This window comes from Mesoplodon bidens, assembly GCF_964165515.1.
Source record: "Mesoplodon bidens genome assembly, chromosome: 13".
Taxonomy (NCBI): domain Eukaryota; kingdom Metazoa; phylum Chordata; class Mammalia; order Artiodactyla; family Ziphiidae; genus Mesoplodon; species Mesoplodon bidens.
The window spans coordinates 16269223-16294257 of record NC_138169.1 but is presented as its reverse complement, the minus strand read 5'-3'; the positions used below and the strand labels follow the sequence as shown (position 1 = coordinate 16294257).

Below are 25035 nucleotides of genomic sequence, written 5' to 3'. Positions count from 1 at the left end.
CGGCCTAATGACAGCCACTTCTGTCACCTCAGTGGAGTGACTAAAAGAGGACAGGCAATAAGAAGAGGGAAGAATAAACTCAGAGAAAAGGAATAAGAATTTAACTGGGAGGCAGATACCGAAAGTGAGGAGATGTAGCCGAGTAAGAGGGATAAACAGCAACTACCACGGCTTTTATTTGGGAGCATTCAGGGTGGGGTGCAACTCTCCTACAAACAAATCAGTTTCGAAAAACTGGACGTAGTAATAATTAAATCTAAGTCATGGGCTTCCCTGGTGGCGCAGTGGTTGAGAATCCACCTGCCGATGCAGGGGACACGGGTTTGTGCCCCGGTCCGGGAAGATCCCACTTGCTGCGGAGCGGCTGGGCCTATGAGCCATGGTCGCTGAGCCTGCGCGTCCGGAGCCTGTACTCCGCAACGGAAGAGGCCACAACAGTGAGAGGCCCGCGTACAGCAAAAAAAAAAAAAAAAAAAAAAAAAATCTAAGTCATGAAAAAAAAAGATTAAAATATAACCAAGAAATGGAAGTTTTGACAGGTGATCAAAAGTTGGCTAGATATGTGTGTCAATGCCAAAGCCTAAAGGCTTAACCACTGGGCTCGCCCTCTGTGTCAACACATGCCCTAAGGACTCCTGCATTTAGAAGTCCCAGATCTGTCACTGACTCAATATACTACCCTTCTTTAAATCCGATATTCTGTACGGCCCCACATATTAACATTCACTCTAAAAGCAACAGGCAGGGCCTCCCTGGTGGCGCAGTAGTTGAGAGTCCGTCTGCCGATGCAGGGGACACGAGTTCGTGCCCCGGTCCGGGAAGATCCCACGTGCCGTGGAGCGGCTGGGCCCGTGAGCCATGGCCGCTGAGCCTGCGCGTCCGGAGCCCGTGCTCCAAAACGGGAGAGGCCACAACAGTGAGAGGCCTGCGTACCGCAAAAAAAAAAAAAAAAAAAAAAAAAAAAAAGCAACAGGCAAAGAAAGAGCCATAAAATATAGTACTTTATACACCTTTAAAAACCAGTCCCGTGCAAGATAAATATATAGTTGCTTATCATGTAAGTGCCTGTTTGACTCCAGTAGCAGGACGGGTGACATTTTAGCACCAAACAGAACTACTTAGAGAAAGGTGAATCTGTAGATCAGAATTTGGGGAGAACCATTCTAGTTCTGGGTAACACTGTATGTCCCAATTACGTGGAGTTACCACACAGTCTTGCAACCAGAGAACCTTTGAACTAAAAAGTCCTGTCTCCTCTGCCATGGGTGGTATTCGAAGTATGGTTTCTATCTGTACACTCTGGAACTGTGCTACACATATAACTGTACGTATCTGTTTGAAAAGATTCATTGTTTCAGTTGTTTCAAAGTTTTCCCACTGGTCTGCTATCAGAGTTAAAGCTGCCCTTGGTAATATGGCTATTTTTGTTTTCTAATATGTTAAGTTTCTAAGTTTTTCATACTCTAATATTCTCAGAAGTACTACCTCTATCACCTTTGTGGATTGTTGCCCTATGGAAGCTAATTTCGTCCAAAGGGAAGAACAATGGCCCTGAAGAAGGGAGCCCTTGGGACCCACCAGCCTGACCTATGATGAACACCTGGAGGCCAAGACGGCTGCAGTGGAGTGAAGGGAAGGAGGGTGGGTGTAGTGGGAGCTGAAGTCCAGAGATATCCGCTATGCATCGGCTTGTATGTGCGTTAAATACCTCTGGGAGGAACCGCTCTCTCCTGCAGAAGGAGAGTTTTCCCTGAACTCCCTTTTGAACCTTAAGAATTTTGAACCATGTGTTGCTTCCCTAAAATTTTTAATAAAGCACCTAATGAATCCACAGACTTCACATGTAATTTATGTATTACTTACATGATCAGAAATATGAACTTGATTATGCATATAAAAATGTACAATTAAACAGTGAAACAATCCTATCAATTTATACAGTTACAGCACAGTTCTGAAGCTTCTCATTCTAACTTATGGTAAATAAACCTAGATGGTCGTATAGGTGTGTCGTAGCATACTTAAAGAGAAGAGTCTCACTATTTATAAAACCACTTCCCTAATTTTAAAAACTTTTCAACAGAATTGACTAAATATCCAACAATAGAGGAATGGGTAAATAAATCATTGAACATCCATATAATGAAATACCATGCAGACTTTAACATCTATGCAGGTATTTAAAATTATATTCTCAACAATACTGAAAGTTTTGGAGAAATGCCCCCCAAATACCATTAACGTTAAGTGGCAAAGGCAAGACACAAAATGTATAATGATCCTGATTTCTTAAAATATCTCTGGTACATGAGATAGAAGTATAAGTGTAAGTGTACATGCATAGAAAAAAGTCTGAAGGGAAACACATTAAAATATAAACTAAACTCATCTCTAGGTGGTAACATTATTTTCTTCTTTATACTTTTTTTACATCTTGCAAATTTTCTAAAATTCTAACATTTTAATTTTTAAAATTTTAAGCATTTTGTAATGTTTTAAATTATGACTACAAGCCTTATTATGCTAATCAGTAACTAGATTATGCTAAATCCTATAATATAACTTCTGTGACAGTTCAGTCCTCAAGGCACTGCCACTCAATAAAAGCTGGTAAATGGACACAGTTGACTGAAAACCCTGAAAAAAAAAATCTCTACATGGAAATGTTCAAAATAAACACAACAGTGCTCAAGTTCACTACCTAACCATAGAACAACTAAGTTAAACAAAAATTCATTCAAATTCATTAAGATTTTTCGAATGATGAGCAAAGCCAGGTATTTTCAATTGACTCCCTCTAATCTAGCTGTTTTCAGAAATCTCTTGGGAATCCACCATTCTCTACGCAAAATTCATTATGCTCTACACAAAATCAAAGGTCTTAACCCCATATTATCCACATTCAAGCATTAACATTTATGACAACTGTTGGGATGTGTTCTCTCTTCGTGTCCAAAATGCAAAGCATAACTGCGATTGTTAAAATTCCTAAAGTCTCACTTGAACTACTTTTAGTTCACCAAAAATAACTATCTATTCTTATTCTCTATTAATGAATTTTTCCTCACCTATGTCCTCAACTCATGATATTATTCATTAAATCACACTCTTTCACACATTTTAAATGCCCCTTTTAACATTCAGTTCAATCAATATCCAAAGTTGGAGCTCCTACTATATTAGTAGGTACTCAACATACAATATGAAATGGCTGTTCTCAGCTTATAATATAGTAAGGGTGATGAAGATGCAAATAAATAACTTTAATATACATAAGGCAGTGCTATGGAGATACAGAAGAGAGTACGGCTGCTTCTAACTGTAGGCATCATGAAAATTTCATTGAGGAGTGGCATTTGATCTGCCACTTGAAGGATAAAGAGTAGTGTTCCAAAGGTGGAGGTGGGGTACCCCAGGGCAATGGAACCCCTTAAACCAAGGTTGTAGGAGTAAATGTGGTGAGTTTGTAAAATATGGGGAAAGTGGGGGGGCAAGGATTAATGATATAAGACTAGAAAGGTAGATGGAGCCAAAGCATAGCTACGTTGAATTATTATTTTATTTTGCAGGAAATGGGAAGCCACTGAAGATTCGAGCAAGAAAGTAACATAACTGCTTTAGGAAGGTGACTCTCGCAGCCACGTGTAGGCTGGGCTGCATAGTTCTTGTTTAAAATAGCTGCCATTAACTACTGGCTCAGAGACGATAGGTTATTAAGATCAAGTGCAACCTAAAGCAGAGGTGTAGTGGAAAATCACTCAAGAAATGAAAGTCCTAATTATATGACCTTGTACAAATCATTTTGCTTCTCTAAGCCTTTTTTTCTAAAATAACAAATATCTCCTCTACTGCCTCATGGAGCCACTGAAAAGACGAAATGAAAATAGTATATATGGAAGCCCCTGGAAGGCTTGCTGGTCATAAGGTCTCTGTCACAAATACTCAATTCTGCTTTGTAGCATGAAGGCAGATAATATGTAAATGAATGTACTGGTTATGTTCCAATTAAACTTTATTTATAAAAACAGACAGCTGGATATGACCATGAGGACCATAGCTGGCTGCCCTCTGTATACAGAAGCACTGGCCAATAGAAATAGGTGAAACACATATGGAATTTAATATTTTCCAGTAGCCACATTTAAAAAGGTAAAAAGAAATAGATGAAATTAATTTTAGTATATTTTAATTTAAATAACATATTTAACCCAGCATATCTAAAATATTACCATTTCAACATTTAATCCATTTAAATATTATTAGGGAGATATTTTACATCCTTTTTGTGTGAAGTCTTCAAAACCTGATGTGTCTTTTACACTTTCAGCACTCTTCACTTCTGACTAGCCACATTTCGAGTGCTCAATAGCCACATGTGGGTAGTAGCTACCCACTGGACAGCACAGTTCTGGAGGCAACTTAAGTAAAACTGCTAAACTTTGACAATTCAAGCATAAAATAACAATTTGAACAATAAATGAAACCAAAATCACATAACTGTACTCTATGGAGAAGATGAAAGCAAAATGAATTTCGAACTTGAAAAATAATGTTCTCCTGGGATACCAACTGTTACTGCTTGAGGCCACCTGTTTAAAACGGTTCATTATTAGCAGTATAAGATACCAATATAAAGTATGTTGATGAATTTTTATTCCCATAGTTTCAGTTGACCAGACAAGGGGGAAAAAACCAAAATATGTGGTGAACAAAAAATTGTTCTATTTCAAAAGAACTGTTTGTCACTTTTTAGCAAGTATTTAATTTTCTTAAAAAAAATAGTTTCCTGGTTAATGATACCACATTTAGCAAATGGGCAAAGATCAGATTACCCAAGAAAATTATTATGCACTAAAAGCTTACAGTTAGTAGATAATGGGAAAAACTGTAGAAGAATAACATATTCTACCACAGAAGGGATTTTCCAAAATGTGGTTCACTTTTCTTTCAAACAATTGCAAACTATGCTAGTCGTCAGCAAACTTCGAGCAAAAAAGGGAGAGATGCTGGCAGACAGTCTATCTCAGGGGCCTCTAACCTTCACAAGTTTGGTGATGCTTACCAACCCTTCTCCAGTTACATTTTTAAATGCATAAAACAAAAGACACAGAATTATAAGAAACCAATTACAGTACATTAAAATACAGGTACCAAAATACTTTAAGAAACAAATTTGTGATATCAACATAGGAGCTTCATTATTAGTACACTGAATAACAAGATCTAATACTTGCCATAATTTCTAAGTGGTGGTGAGATGAGCATAAACAACATTTCAAGATATGTTCAACAAATGTAATATGATATGAAAATATCTATGATTTCTACTGGTTACAAGGTCACAGGTACTGCCAATACTACTAGAGTTTGTTGACTACATTCATAATAGAAGGAAATGCTGAGTTCTAGCTAAAGGTATGAGTAAATAAACATATAATTTTTCCCATCCAAGTTCACAGAACGCCCTGAATTCTATTCAGGTTCGGAACCCCTGAGGGAAAGCAAACTTTTATTATAAGCTCATCCAAAAAAATTCTCCCTCCAAAGTTCCCCAAATGTATTTTTACCTTTCCACCACCCATTTTGCTCCTTTCTAGATTAAACAAACAAGTAAGTTGTCTTTCGGCCACACCACAACTGGATGATCAGGAAGGAATCAGTATCAAGAAATAAAGAAGGTAATTATTCTATTATAGGCCACTGTTTTGATGAAAATATGTTGATAGATTCTCCTTTAACATTCTTAATGATTCTATTTCAGGAGTAAGAAAAGCAAATATATCAATAGAAATAGTAGGTCCAGATTTTCTAGTCTGTCCTGTAAATAGCTGTATCTTTTTTTTTTTTATATAGCTGTATCTTTTATATGAGACTTTGTTCATTTGAAATCAGTAAAGCAAACCACAGAGCTCAAAGAAAATACAGTAAACACAGAAAAGATCCATTACAAATACAAGCTAATGTTAATATTTTGTTTGGTATAAAACCAGTACTTGAACCACATATCTGTAGTTATTACTGTTGCTAAACCTACAATTTGCATAAAATAGTTTGCAAATTATGTATCTCTTTGTTGTTAATCTAAAATTGCTACACATTGTGCTCTGACCTGGTAATTCAGCCCACTGCAGGTTTCAGTAGAAACACCAGGGATTCAAGTTGTGTCCACTTCAAAGTGTCCCATCATGGAACATTAATTAACTATTCTACAACTGTGCTTAATAGCACTTCATAAACTCAAAGCTCCACACAAATATCCAACATTATTGGGAGGGGAATTATAACAGCACTATAAAAATCCTTTTCAATTATAAACTGCCAATAATAACAGGTTGCAGGAACACACTTTTTTGTTGTTATTGTTGTTGCTTTTAAATTAAAAAAATTTTTTTTATTGAAGTATAGTTGATTGAAACACACTTTAATCATTACCACAAATTTGTAATTTACCAAACTTTATCAAGAAAATAACACTGCAAAAGAAAAGAAAAAGAAAAAGAAGAAAATGACACTCCAAACACTAAAAATCTTTTGGATTTATTTATAATAATATATATAAATTGTGAATTTAATAAGGAAATAGTAAAAAAAATTAGCTAATATGGCTATTTCTGGATAGTGCAATCAAAGGATATTTCTTTTCTCTCTTACACCTTTAGTGCTTTCTCCATTTTCTACAACATCCATGTGTTACTTCTTTATAATCAAAAAAGTTTTGACAGCATAAAAATATAATGAACTTACTATCAATTATTTTCTATATAGGTCAGAAAACCATAGAATTACTCCTTATATTGGCATATAAGAGAGAAAATTTTAAGACAATCTGAGTCCAGATAGTCTGCCTAACAACTGCTATGCAGTCTGAACACACTTCAGGGGCCAGTGCATCTCTTCCCAGGGTGGGCAGCTCCCTGGCTCTGCTGGCCTCTGGCAGCATCCCCAGACCATCAGAATACAAAGTTGTTGCTCTCTCCTGCCTATATATGGACATAGTCTGTACTAACTGGATTACTGACTAACATGAGTACATGCCAGGAGACGAAGGCGATCAAGCCACAAGAGGAGTCCTCTGAAGTGAAGTGATAACGGCTAGGCAGCACTAACAGAAAACCCTGGCTTCTTTCAGCTGAGCACGATTTGGCATGCAGGTCCAGGTACCCAATTGTACCTATTAGACTCATCTTTTGGAGTGAAAGCCACTGACTTAAGCAAATGATAAATTTAAGCAAATCCATAAGTTCTAAAATGGTCTCTATGAGGGTGTGAGGAAAAGAGGTCCTATCAAGCACTGTTACTTGGGAGTATGAATTGGTATAAGCCACTGTGGAGAGCAATTTGGCAGTGTCTCTTCAAATGTAAAATGGTCACCTATGACTCAGCAATTCTACTTCTCAGGAACTGCTCTAGAGAAATACTCCCACATATGCACAAACAGGCATGCAAGGATGTGCACTGAAGGACCATTTTTAATAGTGAAAAACTGAATTTCAAACAACCAAAATACCCATTGTGGTAGGCTGAATAATGACCACCCCGCCCCCAAGATGTCCACATCCTAATCCCTGGAACCTGTGAATGTGACCTTAGATGGCAAAAGGGACTTGGCAGATGTGATGAAATTAAGGATCCTGAGATGTGGAGATTACCCTGGATTATCCGGGTGGGCTCTCAATGTAACCACAAGGGTCCTTGTAAAAGGGATGCAAGAGGAGTCAGTGAGAGGAGGAAATGACATGATGACAGAGCAGAGACGAGGGCGATATACTTTAAAGGTTCGAGGAAGGAGCCACAAGCCAAGGAATACAGGTGGCCACCAGAAGCTGTGAAAGAGGCAAGGGAATGCATTCTCCCCTAGAGCCTCTGGAAGGAACCAGATCTGCCAACACCTGACTTTAACCCAATGTGACTCATTTAGGACTTCTGATCTCCAGAAATGTAAGAGAACAAGTTTGTGTTGTCTTGAGCCACTAAGTCTGTAATAGTGTGCTAGCACTGCAACAGGAGACTAACACACTCATCAGTAGGAGAACAGCTAAATGAGCTATGGCATTTCTGGAGTCTTGTGCAGCACTTAAAAGATTGCAGTAGATCTATATGTGGAGACATAGAAAAATCAAAACATATCATTGAATTTAAGAAGCAAGTTATAGAATGATATGTCTAGCATCAAATCTTTTTTTTTTTTTTTGACGTGGACCATTTTTAAAGTCTTAATTGAATCTGTTACAATATGGCTTCTGTTTTATGTTTTGATTTTTTGGCCACAAGGCATGTGGGATCCTAGCTCCCCAGCCAGGGATTGAACCCACACCCCCTGCGTTGGAAGGCGAAGTCTCAACCACTGGACCGCCAGGGAAGTCCCTAGAATCAAATCTATTACGCAAAAAAGAAAAAATAATAAAAAGTGTTATGTACACACACACACACACACACACACACACACCCCACACACACACACACATAAACATACACATTCAACAATGGTCTTGAAGAATATACCAAAAAAATTTATCATTGATTTAACCAGGGTGGGGAGTAGATGGAAACAGGACTAGTGATGGTAGTCAAAAGGAACTTCAGTTTAACCTGCATTTTTTTATAAGAACATATTTATGTATTGGTTTTTAAAGAATTTAATGAATACATTAAAATGTTAACAGTGCGGCATCAAAGTAATAGTGATACAATTTCTGCAGTCTTCTCTCCTTCTGAAGTAATTATGCATTTGTCCCATAGTTGATCACCTGCTGTTATTTACATTTGTCTACAACTACTGACTAAACACCTTGCAAAGCAGACTACACTCCTGTGTTCACCCCACCATCCCCACTGTAAAACGAGCCAGAAAGAGGGGTGGAGGGAGGAGAAAGCATGGGGCACTTTCAGGAATTGACAGTCCTTTCGTAATTATCACCACAGGTACCTTATATGACTTAGGAAAGAACAGGTGCATGACAATCCCCCCAGTAGCCCTGGCCAACAGGTGGTATTTTATGGCAGCCAATATGGAAGCCAAGAAGACAGATAATAATCAAAACTGATTTATCTAGCAAGACCCTAGGCATACAATTGGAGGAAAACTGAAATGAAGACGATTATCTCATCTGCCAGCCAGATTCCAAACAAACTGGGAAGGAAGAAAATTCCAAAGGGATCACAAACACACCAAAAAAAGCACTATCTCCACTATTCACTACTAGGAAAAAAAATTTGTTGATGGGATAGTTTTGCTTTCATATACACTGGGCAGCTAACTGAATATACATAAAATAACTTCTCAGCAACATAGCACCTTCCAAAGAGAGTTCATACACTGTAAGTACATAATCACATCCATCCTTAACTCATCCTTACGTTAACCCTATTATTATCCCCCTCTTACAGATGACTAGGCAGTCTAACAATGGTTTTGAAGCCTCAACCCTGGGCTGGAATCAGACAGATCTATTTCAGCCTCAGCTTTACTAGTAACTGTCAAGTTACTTCACTTCTGTGCCATGGCTTCCTTATTTGTAAAATAAAGATAACAATAGTACCAACCTCATAAAGTTGCAGTGAGGATTAAATGAGATAACGGGTGGGAAGTGCTTAGCACAGAGCCTGGCATGCAATATGCTGACACTGTTGTCCTCGTGGTGGTAGAGGTGGTGACAATGATGACAAAGAAGTTGCAGTGGAAGAAACCAGGGATTATTAAAGGTAATTGAACTTGCCCAAGGTCACAGGCAGAGCTAGAGTTTCAATCCCAGTCTGACTCTTTAAACCTGACTTTAACCTCTAGGCAATACTGCCTCCCACAGTCCTCAAATACTTCGTCCTAACTTTACAGCTAGCCAGTCATACCTGAGAACTTTTTTTTTCCTTTTTTTTTCTTTTAATTGAAGAATAGTTGATTTACAATGTCGTGCTAATTTCTGCTGGACAGCAAACTGACTCAGTTATAAACATATATACATTCTTTTTTTATATTCTTTCACCTGAGAAATTTTGAGCCATTTGCTGAAGTCACAGAACACTGTACCAAGATTCAGTGACTCTTATTCTAGTGCTCATTGATTACCTGATAATTAATTCTGTTGGTGAACAAAGGCAGTTTATTCATTTATTCATTAACTCTTCCAAATCTAGAATTTGGAATTCTCTAAAAGTACATAAACACTTTCCAAAGAATTCTGACCAAAGGATAAACAGGTGGCAGTATCCTCCTAGGAGAACAGATCGACATTTATGAATTTAAATATCACCTCAAAGCTTTCACTTGAGTGTAACATAAGTATTCAAAGCCTTGACTATTTAAGCTGATCACCTCCAAACCCAAAGGTTCCTTCCCTTACATGATTAAAAACAGAAAACAAACCCAAAGACCTATTGAGCCTTTTTCACTTCCTAAATAACATCAGTAAAGCATTCTGGGCTTCTGCGGGTTTTGCTTGTTTTACTGAAGTATAATTGGCATACAATAAACTACACATACTTAAAGTGTACAATTTCAGGAGTTTCGACATATATATACATACCACATGAAACCATCACCACAATCAAAATAGGGAACATTGCCATCACCCCAAAAGTTTCCTCATGCACCTTTGTAATCCTTTCTCCCAATCCTTCCTGCCTGCCTTCATCCCCAGGCAGCCACTGATCTGCTTTCCATGACTATAGATTAGTTTACACTTCCTAGAACATCATATAAATGGAATCTTACAGTATGCACTCTTGTATGACTGACTGGGTTCTTCCACTCAGCATAAATCCAAGTTGTCAGTATCAACAACTCATTCATTTCTATTGCTTAGTATTCCATTATACGGATGTACCACACCTGTTTCTCCATTCACTTGTTGATGGACATTTTGATTATTTCCAGTTTTTGGCAAACACAAATAAAGCTGCCATGAACATACATGTTCAAGTCTTTGAATGGGGCGGGCGGGGGTGGGGGGTGGTCCTTATAAACAAACACAATGAAAGATGAGAAACACTAACCAAAATGCTTGGGTTCAAACTTAATCTAAACTACGGAGTAAAAGATATCTTGGCCACCTTGAGCAAGTCAATTAGCTTCTCTGTCAACATCCAGATGTATGACGCCTGTCCCCACCTGGAATTTGTAAAGAAAAATGAGACAGGAAGCTGAATTCTTTTGGAACTTCCACAAAGAAACTAATGCTTTTTTCTTGTAAATTCCCTTAGTTTAAAAAAGACTAATGGTCTATGAAATGTAATGCAAAATTCAATAATATTTGTCATTTTTGAGCTATTGCTTTTTTATTTCTCTTGAATTAATATTTATTTCAACACTTAAAAACTAATTTCCTGCATGCTTTCACTTTTTGCCAAAAACATAAAATTAAATACAGATAGCTATTTCAAAGGACAAGAAAGAGCTTCACTCTGCATCTTTAATCCGCTCAAGTAGATTCAAAGTCCTTACCTACAAGGCCCTACTTGATCTGCAGACCCGGCCTCCATCTCCTATCACTCACTCTCCTTTCCCCCTTTGTTTACTGGGCTCAGAGCTCCACACTAAGGATGCTACGGATGCTTCCCTCTCAGGGACTTGGCTCTTGCTGTCCTCTGTCTGGGATGTGCTCCCCCCAGTAGCCATATGGTACACTCTCATTTCTTTCAGGTCTCAAATGCCATCCTGGTCTTTCCTTTCCAGTCCACTGTATGTAAAACAGAGCCCTTCCCCACACCATTACTCTCCATCCCTCTTACCCAGCTATACTTTTCTCCATAGCACTTATCATTTGACATATTATTCATATGTCCTATATTTGACAATTTGTTATCGTCTATATCCCCCACTAAAATAAAAGATTTTTTAAGAACAAGGATTTTATTTTATCCCCTGCTATGTCCCCAACACCCATGACAGTGGGCTCGGCTCACCTCTGAATTCCACAAACACTTGTTAATGAATTTGCTGATTAAACACTATAGATTGAAAGACAAACAAAAAAACCTTCCCTTTGAAATTCACTGAGAAGAAAATTTTTAATTCAAATTCTCTGCTATTGCTTAAATTAAAATGCTAAGTTAACGCTGATCTACTTCTTAGGATGGGTTCTTTTTTCGGATTGACATTTAACTTTGAGCAGCACTTACATAGTGAAAAGAACACTGGAATTCAAAGCCAGGAAAGCCAGGGTCTAGTCACTTGCCCTGCCATAACTAGCTATGCTACCAAGCCAAAACCTCTCCTGATCTCAGATAACTTCTCTCTAAAATGAGGGAAACAAGTATCTCTAAGGTTCCTCCTTGCTCTAAAATTCTGAGACTCTATTGCAGATAGTGCAGTCTTACGCGTTAAGGTTGCCAATCATAAATTAGTCACCTCGGTTTGAGTCTCATCTTTCTTAATCCAAAATTGTTAACTGATTCTATATAACTATAAAATCCTGTAAAAATTGGTCATTTTTCACCCAGATGTCCAGTGGAAGGAGAGGCTTGGAAGAGCCTCATAGGGGTAGTAGCATTTCAAAAGTTAGTTTTTAAAAAGTTGATGAACCTCTAATCTTCCTCAAATGTAAAAAGAGTAAGTCACTAGAAAGGAAATAAAGATACCTGTTTATTACCCTATCTTTACGCAGTTATTAAACTTAAAACAATTACAAATATGAGTATCATACATGCATAAAGGTAGTGGAATATTATGATTAGGAGCAGATATGTTTGAGACCAAACAGACCTGGGTTAAAGTCCAGGCTCTCTTCTCCAACTATGTGTGATCTTGAGCAAGTTGCATACCTGCTCTGTACCTTACTTGCCTTACCTGTACATGGGTACAATATTTACAATTGTTACAATAGGTAACAATATTTAGCTACCAGAATCCCTCCCCACTTTTTTTTAAACCAGGATCCCTTGAAGAATTTAGTAAGACAATGCCTGACACGTAGGATACACTTACTCAATATTATTATCATTAAATACACAAAACACAAACCTAACAGCCACAAAAACATTCTTAGCTATTTCTCCTGATACTATGTTGCCTGTATAACATATGGAAAGAAATGAAAAAAGTTCTGACTACATTCAGAAATGTTTATCACCCATATACATATTGGTTTCTGAGAGGTCAGACCATAAAAAATTTTTTTAAGTTTTTAAAAAATCTTCCAGGCCAGAGAGATTCTTTCTATTAAATCATTCTTCTGGGGAAATACCTGACAAATACTCAGTACATTTGTACAGTAAACATCTTAGGAAAGCCAGCTTAACACCTCAGGTATTTTTAACTAACCTTACACTTTTTAATAATAAATAAATTACATACATATAGAAATTTTGGATCTGTGAACTTTGTCTCTAAGGAACAAAGAGCATCTGCTTTCCTCATTTCACATACAAGAGAACCAATTAAATCAAAAGATTCCACCATCATAGCATAATGCCCCTTGAGTTTTTAAGCATATAAGACACTCAGACACACCTTGCTTTTTATAGAAAAGGCCCAAATGAGACATAATAAAACTATGATTCCATGTTAGGAATTCCCTACCAATTTGCACACGCCTTATTTTTTGGTGGCCAGACTGTAAAATAAGTCATTAAGAGTTCACAATGGGAATGCCGCAACCTCAACCTCAAATCCAGACACAAAAATATAGAGGAACGTATTCGCATCTCAGACACGTCGTCCAAATGTCTCCGCCAACGGGATCCCATCATTGCCGTTCCAGAAACACATAGTAATGGGTTTTAATCCATTTCTATAAATGTTCGTTGTGCTGAAAGCCAAAGGGCCTGCAAAACCGCATAACACAAAAGATTCCTCGCATTCCGTTTATAGCCAGAAGACAAGCCATCCTCTCTGCGCCCTACCCCAGAGTCCTCCTTGCGACAAAAATTTCGTGACACCCCATGCTACCTACACATCAAAATGTCACCCCACAAAGTGGAGGGGGAGCAGTGCCTCGATGAACCGATCCTGCCAGTACTGCCACCCCTGGGCAAACACGAAACCAAGAGAAGTCGGTGGAAAGTTCCCATCCACACAGCATATTTGGTTTCCTTCTGCCCCCAAACCCAGCGGCACAATTGCTGAGATTTGCTTTTGCACCTGCCACGGCTCCTAAGCCTGGGCTTCTCCGCGACCCCCGAGCTCATAAAAAGGCCCTGCGGCCTAAAACGCCCGTGACCCTTGCGGATAGCGCACCAAGGGCCGCTGTAGCATCCCCCGCGCTGTCCACACTGCCCGCTTCCCTGACAAAGGCCCCGTGTCAATTCGAGGCACGACACGGAGTAGTTTCTGGATTGCCCATCGCGGACAGGCAGCTGCCACTACCTTCTCCCGAGAAAAACAAACAAAACACACACGCACACATACACACACACACACACACGCACAGCACTAGGGAATGACGGGGTGGGGGTGGGGGGAGGTGTAGAGCGTTAAAATTAAAATGTCCCCAAAGCTAAGCAGCCTGGGTGTGCCCTGGAAGTGCGTCCAAGGGGTCCGTGGGGGAAGGGAGACCGGGCCCGGGAGGCGGCGGCGGCTCCTCCGGGGCTTCAAGGCCGTGCCGGGTGATGGTCTAATAAAATGCTGGGAGTCGGAACGCTCAAAATGAATCCACAAATGAAATCCCCGGCGGGCTTGAGGCCCCGAGGAGGGAGGGAGGCGGGTGGTCTGCAGACTCGCGACGCGGCCCGCACCTGCCTGCCCGGCGCCCACACACACCTGCTGGGGCAGCCTTCGTGGGCCTCGAGGTCGGGGTGAAGTGGAGATGAGAGGGCCCGACCCCGGGAATGGGGCGCGGGTGGGCTAATCTGATGGCGGAGGCCGGGGGCAGCCTCGCTCACCTCCAAGTCGGTGTCGGCGGCCTCCGGGGCCCCGAGAATCTCGCTGGGCAGCTCGGCCAGGTCGGTGACCCGGATCAGCCCGTCGTGCAGGAAGATGGTCTCCTCCTTCACCGAGAGCCACTGCGCCGAGTCCGTGGCCGCCGCCGCTGCAGCCGCCGCGGCCGCCGACGAGCCCATGGCCCCGGCTGAGGGGTTGGCGGTGAGGAACAGCCGCCCGGCCAGGGGAGACGCGAGCAGCAGCCGCCGCGATCACCAGTCCATGGCAGCAGCCGCCGCGCCCGCCTGCAGCGCCCCGCTCGCCGCCTCGCCCGTGGAGCTCCGCCCTAGGAGGTCCGAGCCGCCATCCTCCCACCCCTAGCCCCGTAGACCCTGGCCCCGCCGCCACCGCCACCGCCACCGCCACCGCCGCCGCCCTGAGGAGCAAGATCCGCCTCTGCCTCTCGGCAGCCAACTGTCAGTGAGACGCCATGTTGGGGGCGGAGCTCCCGGCATGCCCCGCGGAGCGGACAATACCGGCCCCGCCCACCCGTTTGGCCCCGCCCGCCTCCCCGCGGACCGGGGGCAGCCGGGTCAGCAGGACCTCTTCCGCCTCGCCTGCCACTGCATCTTCCCCTTAGAGTGACCTCCCACGCCCCTTGCTATTCGAGGGCGCCCTGGGTCTGCAGTGCACCAAGAGAAGAGGGCACCGCCTCCCCTCCTCCCACCTGCTCAGGTGTGCACTCCTCTCTCTGCGGCCGGAGTCCCCACCCTGGGCCCCTAGGCAGAGCCTGGAGGTTCACTTTCACTCCCACGTTTAAATGAGATACGTGCAAAAATCTGGCGCAGAGTAAGCGCTGCACATTTGTTCATGAGCACTTGGTAGAAGCGCACGGTAGGTGCTTCATATTTACTACAAATTCTAGTACCCAATAAGCACTCAAAATCTGGTGAAAACAAAGCATGGGTCACAGTGTTTGATGTCCAGTGTCTGGCACTTAATAAACGCTCCGAGAGGGAGTTAAAACTATTGTTATATTCCATCAGTATTCAACACTGATTGACATACACCTTAAAAATATGCCCGCCATCCCACTTTTACTAAAACAAGAAAGGAAAGAACTATGTGTGTAGAGAAAAATGTGCGGGAGAATAAGTACCAAATTGTTAATGTGAATTGCCACGCAAAGTAGGACCAGCCTGGAATGGTTGAGGTGAGATTATCTTTGTACTGCTTTTATACTTAAAAATAAATAAATAAATAAAGCGCTCTTTGGTATCAAAGGACTTGAATACATATGTCCACCAAAAAACCTGCATAGGGCACTTTATAACAGCTTTATTCATAATTGCCAAAACTTGGAAGTAACCAAGATGCCCTTCAGTAAGTGAATGGATAAATAAACTGTGGTACATCCAGGAGCTTCCCTGGTGGCACAGTGGTTAAAAATCCTCCTGCCAATGCAGGGGACACAGGTTCCATCACTGGTCCGGGAAGACCCCACATGCCACGGAGCAACTAAGCCCATGCGCCACAACTACTGAGCCTCAGTGCCACAACTACTGAAGCCCACGTGCCTAGAGGCCATGCTCCACAACAAGAGAAGCCACCGCAATGAGAAGCCCGCACACCGCAACTAAGAGCAGCCCCTGCTCATCGCAACTAGAGAAACCCGTATGCAGCAAGGAAGACCCAACACAGCCAAAAGTAAATAAATAAATTTATTTATTTTTAAAATAAATAAATAAATAAATAAATAAACTGTGGTACATCCAGACAATGGAATATTATTCAGCACTAAAAAGAAATGACTACCTGGGACTTCTCTGGTGGCCCAGCGGGTAAGACTCCGAGCTCCCAGTTCAGGGGGCCTGGGTTCAATCCCTGGTCGGGGAACTAGATCCCGCACGCATGCCGCAACTAAGAAGCCCATGTGCCACACCAAAGATCCTGCATGCTGCAACTAAGATCCAGAGCAGCCAAAATAAATAAATATTTAAATAAATAAAAATAAAAAGAAGTGACTATCAAGCCATGAGAAGACATGGAAGAAACTTTAAGGCACATTACTAAGTTAGAGAAGCCAATCTGAAAATGCTATACACTGTATGATTCCAACTATGTCATATTCTGGAAAAGGCAAAACTATGGAGACAATAAAAAGATCAGTGGTGGCTAGTGGATGTGGGAAGAGAGGGATGAATAGGCAGAGCACAGAGGATTTTTCGGGCAGTGAAAATACTATGTATAATACCATAATGGTGGATACATGAAATTATACATTTGTCCAAACCCATAGAATATACAACACCAAGAGGGAGCCACAGTGTAAGCTGTGGACTTTAGGGATTATGATGTGTCAGTTAGGTTCATCAGCTGCAACAAATGTACCACTCTGGCAGGGGATGTTGAAAATGGGGGAGACTATGTGTGCATGGGAGCAGGGAGTATGTGGGAAATCTCTGCACCTTCTCGATTTTTCTGCGAACCTAAAACTGCTCTAAAAAATAAAGTTTTAATAAAGAATGAATGAATGAATACATTAGAACATGAAAGTGCATACCCTTTGATCCAGCAATTCAACTTTGAAGAAGTTGTTCAAAGGAAATAATCAGACCCATAGTCAAGGATGTACATACAAGGATGTGCAGCTCAGTATTGTTTGTAAGAGGAAAAATTATAATCAGTTTAAATATCCAACAGTGTGGGACTGGTTAACTATAATAATGGTATATCCATAACATGGAATATTATGGAGACATTCAGAATAATGTTTATGAAGTATATTAATACAAGTGAACGTTCATGATATATTGGTGAATGGAAAAAATCAGGCTAAAGTAGTAAGGAAATTTTGAAATTTAATTGTATTTACTGTACGATTGCATTTTTAAAAATACACGGATGTATGACTATAGGTGTAGAAGGAAAGACAGGGAAGGTAGCATGTCTGATAACATTCGGATGAATCTCAGCAGTGCATTTACAGGTAGGTGACTGGGGGGGTTGTGGTTTGGGCTTTGCAATGTTTTCCAAGTTTTCTCCTAGAGCATGCACTACTTTTTTAAAAAAGCAAAAAAAAAAAATCTATTTAACACCTAGGAATCAAAGTGTCTCCACTCATATAACCACCATACTACCCTTCCAAGTATTCATTACTAGCCCCATTTTATAAGGAACTGAGGCTCAGAATCAAGTGACTTGCACCTGCCTAGGAATTGGCAGAACTGAGATTTGAACACATAGCTGGCTCCATCCTGTACTGCCTCCCTCCCAAATAAGTAATTCACATACATTGCACAGTTACAACAATCTCATGTGTCTTAAAATGACTGTTAATTTCATTTTCATGATATTTATCCCACACGCATTTACTAAGCTCCTAGCAGGTGTCAAATCCTGGGAGGTGTACAGAATGGAGATATTATTACTCCCACTTTCAACTAGGAAACTGAGGCTCAGTTGGATACTTTACTCAATATCTCACAGACAGTAAACATCAAATCTCAGATGTGAACCCAGGTCTGTCTGATTCTATAATCCCAGCTTCCTTATTTTGTCTCACAACTTCCAAATCCAATGGCAACCATCAGTTTTTGAATGCTCAGGTTTCGGAATCTAAATAACCTTCTTGTGTGGCTCAAAATAAATTCTCCTTCTCATATTGTTTATATTTCAAGATCAGGAGTTTAAATGCCGAAGAAGTACAGATCTTTCTTGACCTATGATGGGATTATGCCCTGATAAACCCATCATAAACTGAAAATATCAAAAGTAGAAAGTCTCACTGAACATCATAGCTTAGCTCAACCTGCCTTAAACGGGCTCAGAACACTTACATTAGCCTACAATTGAGCAAAATCATCTAACACAAAACCTCTTTTATAATGAAGCATTGAATATCTTGTGTAATTTATTGACTACTATACTGAAAGTGAAAAACAGAATGGTTGCATAGATACTGAATGGTTGTAAGTATATAGGTTGTTCATCTATAGTGGAAGCTTGCTGCCACTTCCTGGCATCACGAGAGAGGATCTTACCACGTATCACTGGCCCAGAAAAAGATCAAAATTCAAAATCTGAGATTCAGTTTCTACTGCATGTATATTCCTTTCACACCACTGTCAAGTCAAAAAATCTATACGTCCAACCATCCTAGGTCAGGGGCAGTCTGTATTGTCCTTCACTTCAATTAATGAAAACAGCACATATCCAAGGCTGAAAGTCTTTAGACTGCATACTGAATAGCTATTTAAATCTGAAGTTTTAAAAAGCCACTTTAGTCTTGATATACTTACTGTTTTCATGGTATACATTGTCCCACAATTTACTTTCAACCTGTGTTCATATTTAATATGTATGTCTCATCGTATGTAGTAGGGTCTTATTTTTATTCACTCAGTCATCCCCTGCCTATTAATTTTAGTGTCTCAGTCATTAACATTTTATACAATTATTGATATGCTTGGATTTACGTCTACCATTTTGCTGTTTTCTATTTGTCCCTTTGTGTTTTGTTTCTATGGTCCTCTTTTGATGCCTTCTTTTTGGTTATTTGAAAAACTTTTATTATTCCGTTTTAATTTATCTATTAGCCTTTCTGCAGTATCTCTTTGTATTATATTTAGGGGTTACTCTAGGGATTATAATATATGTATCTAAACTTTCACAGTCTACAGAGTTAATATTTACCATTTTCTGTAAAATGGAAAAACCTTAAAATAATACCGTCTTTTTATCACCTCTCCAAAAAAATAGTTATTTAATATTTTAGCAACAGTAATTAATTAGTCAGAGGACTGCATGGCTGCCACTGTACCACAATGAGGCAGCTGATGAATTAATATTTATAGAACCCCCTCTGGAAAAAGACCATTTACTGGGAATTTCTAGAATAGGTCAGCAAGACAAAGAAAGTCCCTGCTCAGAAGAACTCTATGCTGGAAGCCTGGAGGCAGAGAATCCAAATTTAGTCAAGATCGCACACACACACACACACACACACCAGGCACACAGGAAACATCCATTCATGGAATCATAGAAAGGAAAGGTTTATGGTTTATGACTTATTTTCTTCGGAATTGTCCTTTCCACTCTTCCATTTGAGAATGGGGGCTTGGGATGGGAAAAGGATCAAGGGAAGGTGTTGGCTAGGCAACCCTCTGGAGGAAGCATGAGAAAGCAGCAAGAAGAGCTATGAGTAGATTGGACTTCAGTTTCCCCTTGGAGGCATCTCCCCAGGAGAGAGCAAGCTTGTTGATGGAGACTGTCTCTCCGCTGCCCCAGCTGCTGACGCAGTGTTCACTGGCCTTGGCTCAAGTTGGGGCCCCTCTGGGATTTTGCAATATCTCTCCCTTCTGCTGGCTTTTCTGCACCAGCTGACTGTCTAAAATGAGTCTGTAATCCTTACCAGGCCCACAGAAATGCGAGTGTAGCCTGGAGATAAGTGGTCCTTGATAAGCCTTAATAGAGCTTGAAATAGCTTTAAACAAAACAGCCATGTTAATTTTTAAAGCCTTTCAAAACACCAAGGAAAAAAACACATGCCTGCATCTGCTAAATAAATACATGCACACACATTGACAGAACCTGTGGGGGAGACTGAGTATTTCCATCTCACTAATCACAGTCTCAAAGAGGAAGCACACACGCCTACTCAAAATCTTTTTTTCCAAGTGATCTGGTCAGCCCTGTTTTCTTCTTCTTTTTTTTTTTAAATTTATTTCAAGGAAGATTCTGTCAGCTCATAGGTGAGTCTATGAGGCAGCAGAGAAAGGAAATAGGATGAAAAAGATATTTGAAAATGAAGAGGGAGAAATTCTCCTTAGAGCTCCCTTGATTACAGTAACTTAAGGGACGAGCCTCCACGTTGATGAAAAGCTCAAAGGTGAAAAGCCCAATGATGAAGCAGCATGACGTGCAACTGTCATTGGAGGAATCGGCACCTTGGGGCTCCGAAACATGCCACGTCCTCTCTCGCCCCCTTGTGGACATCAGAGGCCGTACCGCACTGGAATTTCCAATTCTTACTTAACAAATTTGCAAGCACTTCCCTGATGCAAACAAAAACTTACATTAAAAAACGGCTGGGCTTCCCTGGTGGCGCAGTGGTTGAGAGTCCGCCTGCCGCTGCAGGGGACACGGGTTCGTGCCCCTATCCCGGAAGATCCCACATGCCGCGCAGCGGCTGGGCCCGCGAGCCATGGCCGCGGAGCCTGTGTCCGGAGCCTGTGCTCCGCAACGGGAGAGGCCACAGCAGTGAGAGGCCCGCGTACAGCAAAAAAAAAAAAAAAAAAACGGTAGCCTTCACAAAGGAAAAGTGGGCAAAAGACACAATCTTAGAGTTTGCACAAGAGGAAAAGCAAACACTCTATGTTTTCATTCATTCAGTATTCACTGAGTGCCTACTTTGTGCCGACAAAATGTTAGGTTTGGCACTCCTCTCTAGGAAAAAGGCAGCTTCCCTCCCTCCAGAAGCTTAGGATGGGGAAGTGACTTGGAACAAGTAATTCCAAAGGGGATGAGAAGTCCAGGGACCTGATCTGAGAAATGAGGAAGGTTCCCTGAGGATGTCCTGAGGGGTTTTGTTGTTGATCTTTCAGTTTTTTTGAGATATAACTGACATACAGTACTGTGTAAGTTTAAGGTGTACAGCATAATGATTTGACTTACATACATCATGAAGTGATTATCACAATGAGTTTAGCGAATATCCATCATCCCATATACAAACAAAAGAAAAGAAAAACTGTTTTTTCCTTGTGATGAGAACTCTGAGGATTCACTCTCTTGACAACCTTCATATATAACATACAGCAGTGTTGATTATATTAATCAGGTTGTACATTACATCCCTGGTACTTATTTACCTTATAACTGGAAGTTTGTACAGGAGGAAACTGTTACGTGAGGAGAAGAATCTGAAGGTGGATATTTTCTTTTTAATATCCTTATCACGAAGGAATTCAATCTAAAGCAGCACTAGGACTCCAGGATCACACTTGTGGGGTTTCTTCCCCCCACAATTTTAGGATTATTTTAGGCTGTGCCCTATTTCCTTTGCTACTTATTTTTATATCAGAGCTTGTTTCTTTTTCATAAAAATTTGCATTGACTGTTCTAATTAGTAAAAAAAAAATCAATAAGTTGATCAGATTCCTGCCACTGTTCACATTGCTAGGGTATTTTAGTTGTTCCTTGTTCTCCTTAAACCAGTCCTCATTTAGAGTGATCTTTCTAAAATGCAAGTGTGGGGACTTCCCTGGTGGTCCAGTGGCTAAGACTCCACGATCCCAGTGCAGGGGGCCTGGGTCCGATCCCTGATCAGGGAACTAGATCCCACATGCCGCAACTAAGATCCTGCATGCTGCAACTAAGACCTGGCGCAGCCAAAAAAACAAAATTCTTTTTTTAATGAATTTTTTAAAAATAAAAATAAAATGCAAGCATGATTATCAAGTCACTTCCTGGCTTTAAAATCCTGTAGTGAGGGACTTCCCTGGTGGTGCAGTGGTTAAGAATCCACCTGACAATGCAGGGGACACAGGTTCCCACATGCCGTGGAGTAACTAAGCCCGTGCGCCACAACTACTGAGCCTGCCCACATAGAGCCCGTGCTCCCCAACAAGAGAAGCCACCGCAATAAGGAAGCCCGCACACCGCAATGAAGAGTAGCCCCCGCTCGCCGCAACTGGAGAAAGCCCACACGCAGCAACAAAGACCCAATGCAGAAATTAATTAATTAATTAATTCTTTAAAAATCCTGCAGTGATCTCTCTTGATTTCCTCTGGGGCCCCACAAAATCTTCAGGATCAGGCTCTTATTGGGCAAAAGTGTCACTTCTCACAGTCCTCAGCCCCTTTCCACCCACTGAACGTGCTAAAATACTTAGAGTTCACATATATCATCCCTTTTTCTGGGCTTTCCCTTTTCTGGGCCTTTGCTGTAACTTTGTGGTAGATTGGAAAGTGTTCTCAATTCTTTACTTTCTCCGTTTATTAAAGTCATACATCCATACCCTTTATTATGTGACTGTACTGGAGGTTGAATAGTGTCTCCCGGGCTTCCCTGGTGGCGCAGTGGTTGAGAGTCCGCCTGCCGATGCAGGGGACACGGGTTCGTGCCCCGGTCTGGGAAGATCCCACATGCCGCGGAGCGGCTGGGCCCGTGAGCCGTGGCTGCTGAGCCTGCGCGTCCGGAGCCTGTGCTCTGCAGGGGGAGAGGCCACAACAGTGAGAGGCCCGCCTACCGCAAAAAAAAAAAAAAAAAAAAAAAAAAAAATAGTGTCTCCCGACTTCATGTCCACCCAGAACTTGTGAATGTGACCTTATTTGAAAACAGGGCCTTTGCAGATGTAATCAAGTTAAGATGATGTTATACTGGATTAGGGTGGACCTTAATCCAAAGACTCATGTCCTTCTAAGAAGAGGAAAAAAAAAACCTTTTCTTGGCCACACCACGCGGCATGCAGGACCTTAGTTCCCTGACCAGGGATCGAACCCGTGCCCCCTGCACTGGAAGTGCAGAGTCTTAACCACTGGACCGCCAGGGAAGTCCTGAAATTTTTTTTTATGATAATTTTTTTTTTATTTTTATTTTTATGGAAGTATAGTTAATTTACAATGCTATGTTAGTTTTTGGTGTACAGCAAGGTGATTCACTTATGCATATATATATTCTTTTTCATATCCTTTTCCATTATAGGTTATTACAAGATATTGAATATAGTTCCCTGTGCTATACAGTAGGACCTTGTTGTTTATCTATTTTATATATAGGAGTTTGTATCTGCTAATCCCAAACTCCTAATTTACCCCTCCCCCACCTTTTCCGTTTGGTAACCATAAGTTTGTTTTCTATGTCTGTGAGTCTGTTTCTGTTTTGTAAATAAGTTTACTTGGATCACATTTTAGATTCCACACATATATGATATCATATGATACTTGTCTAAGAAGAGGGAAATTTGGACACAGAGATACAGAGGAGCCATAGAGGGAAGACCACGTGATGACAGAGGCAGAGATTGGAGTGATACTTCTACAAGACAAGAAACACTGAGGTTGGTGGGCAACTACCAGAAGCTAGGAGAGAAGGATAGGATACATTCTCATTCAGAGCCTCTGGAAGGAATCAACCCTGCTGACACCCTAAAGTTGGACTTCCAGTCTCCTGAACTGTGAGACAATGGATTTCTGTTGTTTTAAGCCACCCAGTTTGTCGTACTTTGTTACTGCAGCCTTAGGAATCAAATACAAGGTCTTTCCCAAGCTTCCCATCAGAGCAGGTGGAGTAAATTTCCCTGCCCCATAAAGCTGGGCTTGGCCTTGTGACGTGCTTTGGTCAATGGCATTTTAGCAGACGTGATGTGAGCAGAGGTCAAATATTCTTGTTCAGTTTGGCATCTGTCAAGAAAAGCACACACTCCAGGAGCTGCTGGTCCCAGAATTGGACATGTGGGGAGGCCTGAGCCACCAGCCTAGAGCCAAGCCCTGCAGATCTCATCCTTGAAGAAGAGCCAACCCACAGACCCTGGAGCGGTCCACTACATGCTTGTTATTATCAGCCACTGAGTTTTTAACCCTAAGTCCCTAGTGCCTGGCATGGTGCTTAAAGTAGTTGCTTTGTAAAGGCTTCTTAGTGCTAAATGACTTTGAAGATGCCTTACAAAAAGAGTTCACACGTGAATTCACAATGTTGTATCACCTTTTGCAGCCACTGCAGGCCCCCTCTGCTCCCACCCTTCATCTGCTTCTTTACCTCACCTCAAGCCAATGTCAATCCTGATCGAAGAAAGCCACCCTGGCTTCTTTCCAGTTCTTTACCACTTGTACAACTGTTCCTACTCTGGGCCTTTGCACATGCTGTTCCCTGGCCTAGATTGCACTTCCCACCTGTTTCACTTGGCAAACTCCTATTCATCCTTCAGGTCTCAGCTACCTCATAGGGAAATTCCTTGGCTCCCCCAAACACAACAAATGCTCCTGTTTCTCAATCTCTTTGCCCACTATACTTTTTCTTAGTTGTACCTATCTTAACTGCAATTAAATAATTATTAATAAAAATTTAGATGCCTGTCTCTTTTGTTAGACTGTATACATTAAATGTATTTTAAATATATTAAATATTTATATATTTAATCATACTTATATATTAATGCTTATATATTTAAATACATATATATTAAATATTGCATATTAAACTTTTTTTACATTTTTTAATGACTTTCTCATATTTTTTATTT

The 25035-nt window shown here is 41.0% G+C and overlaps 1 protein-coding gene across 5 annotated transcripts in view; it reads right to left on the bottom strand.

Annotated features, from left to right (window-relative positions):
* Nucleotides 1-15154, bottom strand: part of HECTD4 (HECT domain E3 ubiquitin protein ligase 4) — a 193119-nt gene extending 177965 nt beyond the window's left edge. For all 5 annotated transcript variants that reach the window (XM_081252690.1, XM_081252691.1, XM_081252693.1 and 2 more), the window contains exon 1: nucleotides 14815-15154. In XM_081252690.1, coding sequence (XP_081108816.1) covers nucleotides 14815-14991 — 177 coding nt within the window. In that variant the 5' untranslated portion in view covers nucleotides 14992-15154. The remainder of the gene's footprint in view (nucleotides 1-14814) is intronic.
* Nucleotides 15155-25035: the final 9881 nt, after the last annotated feature.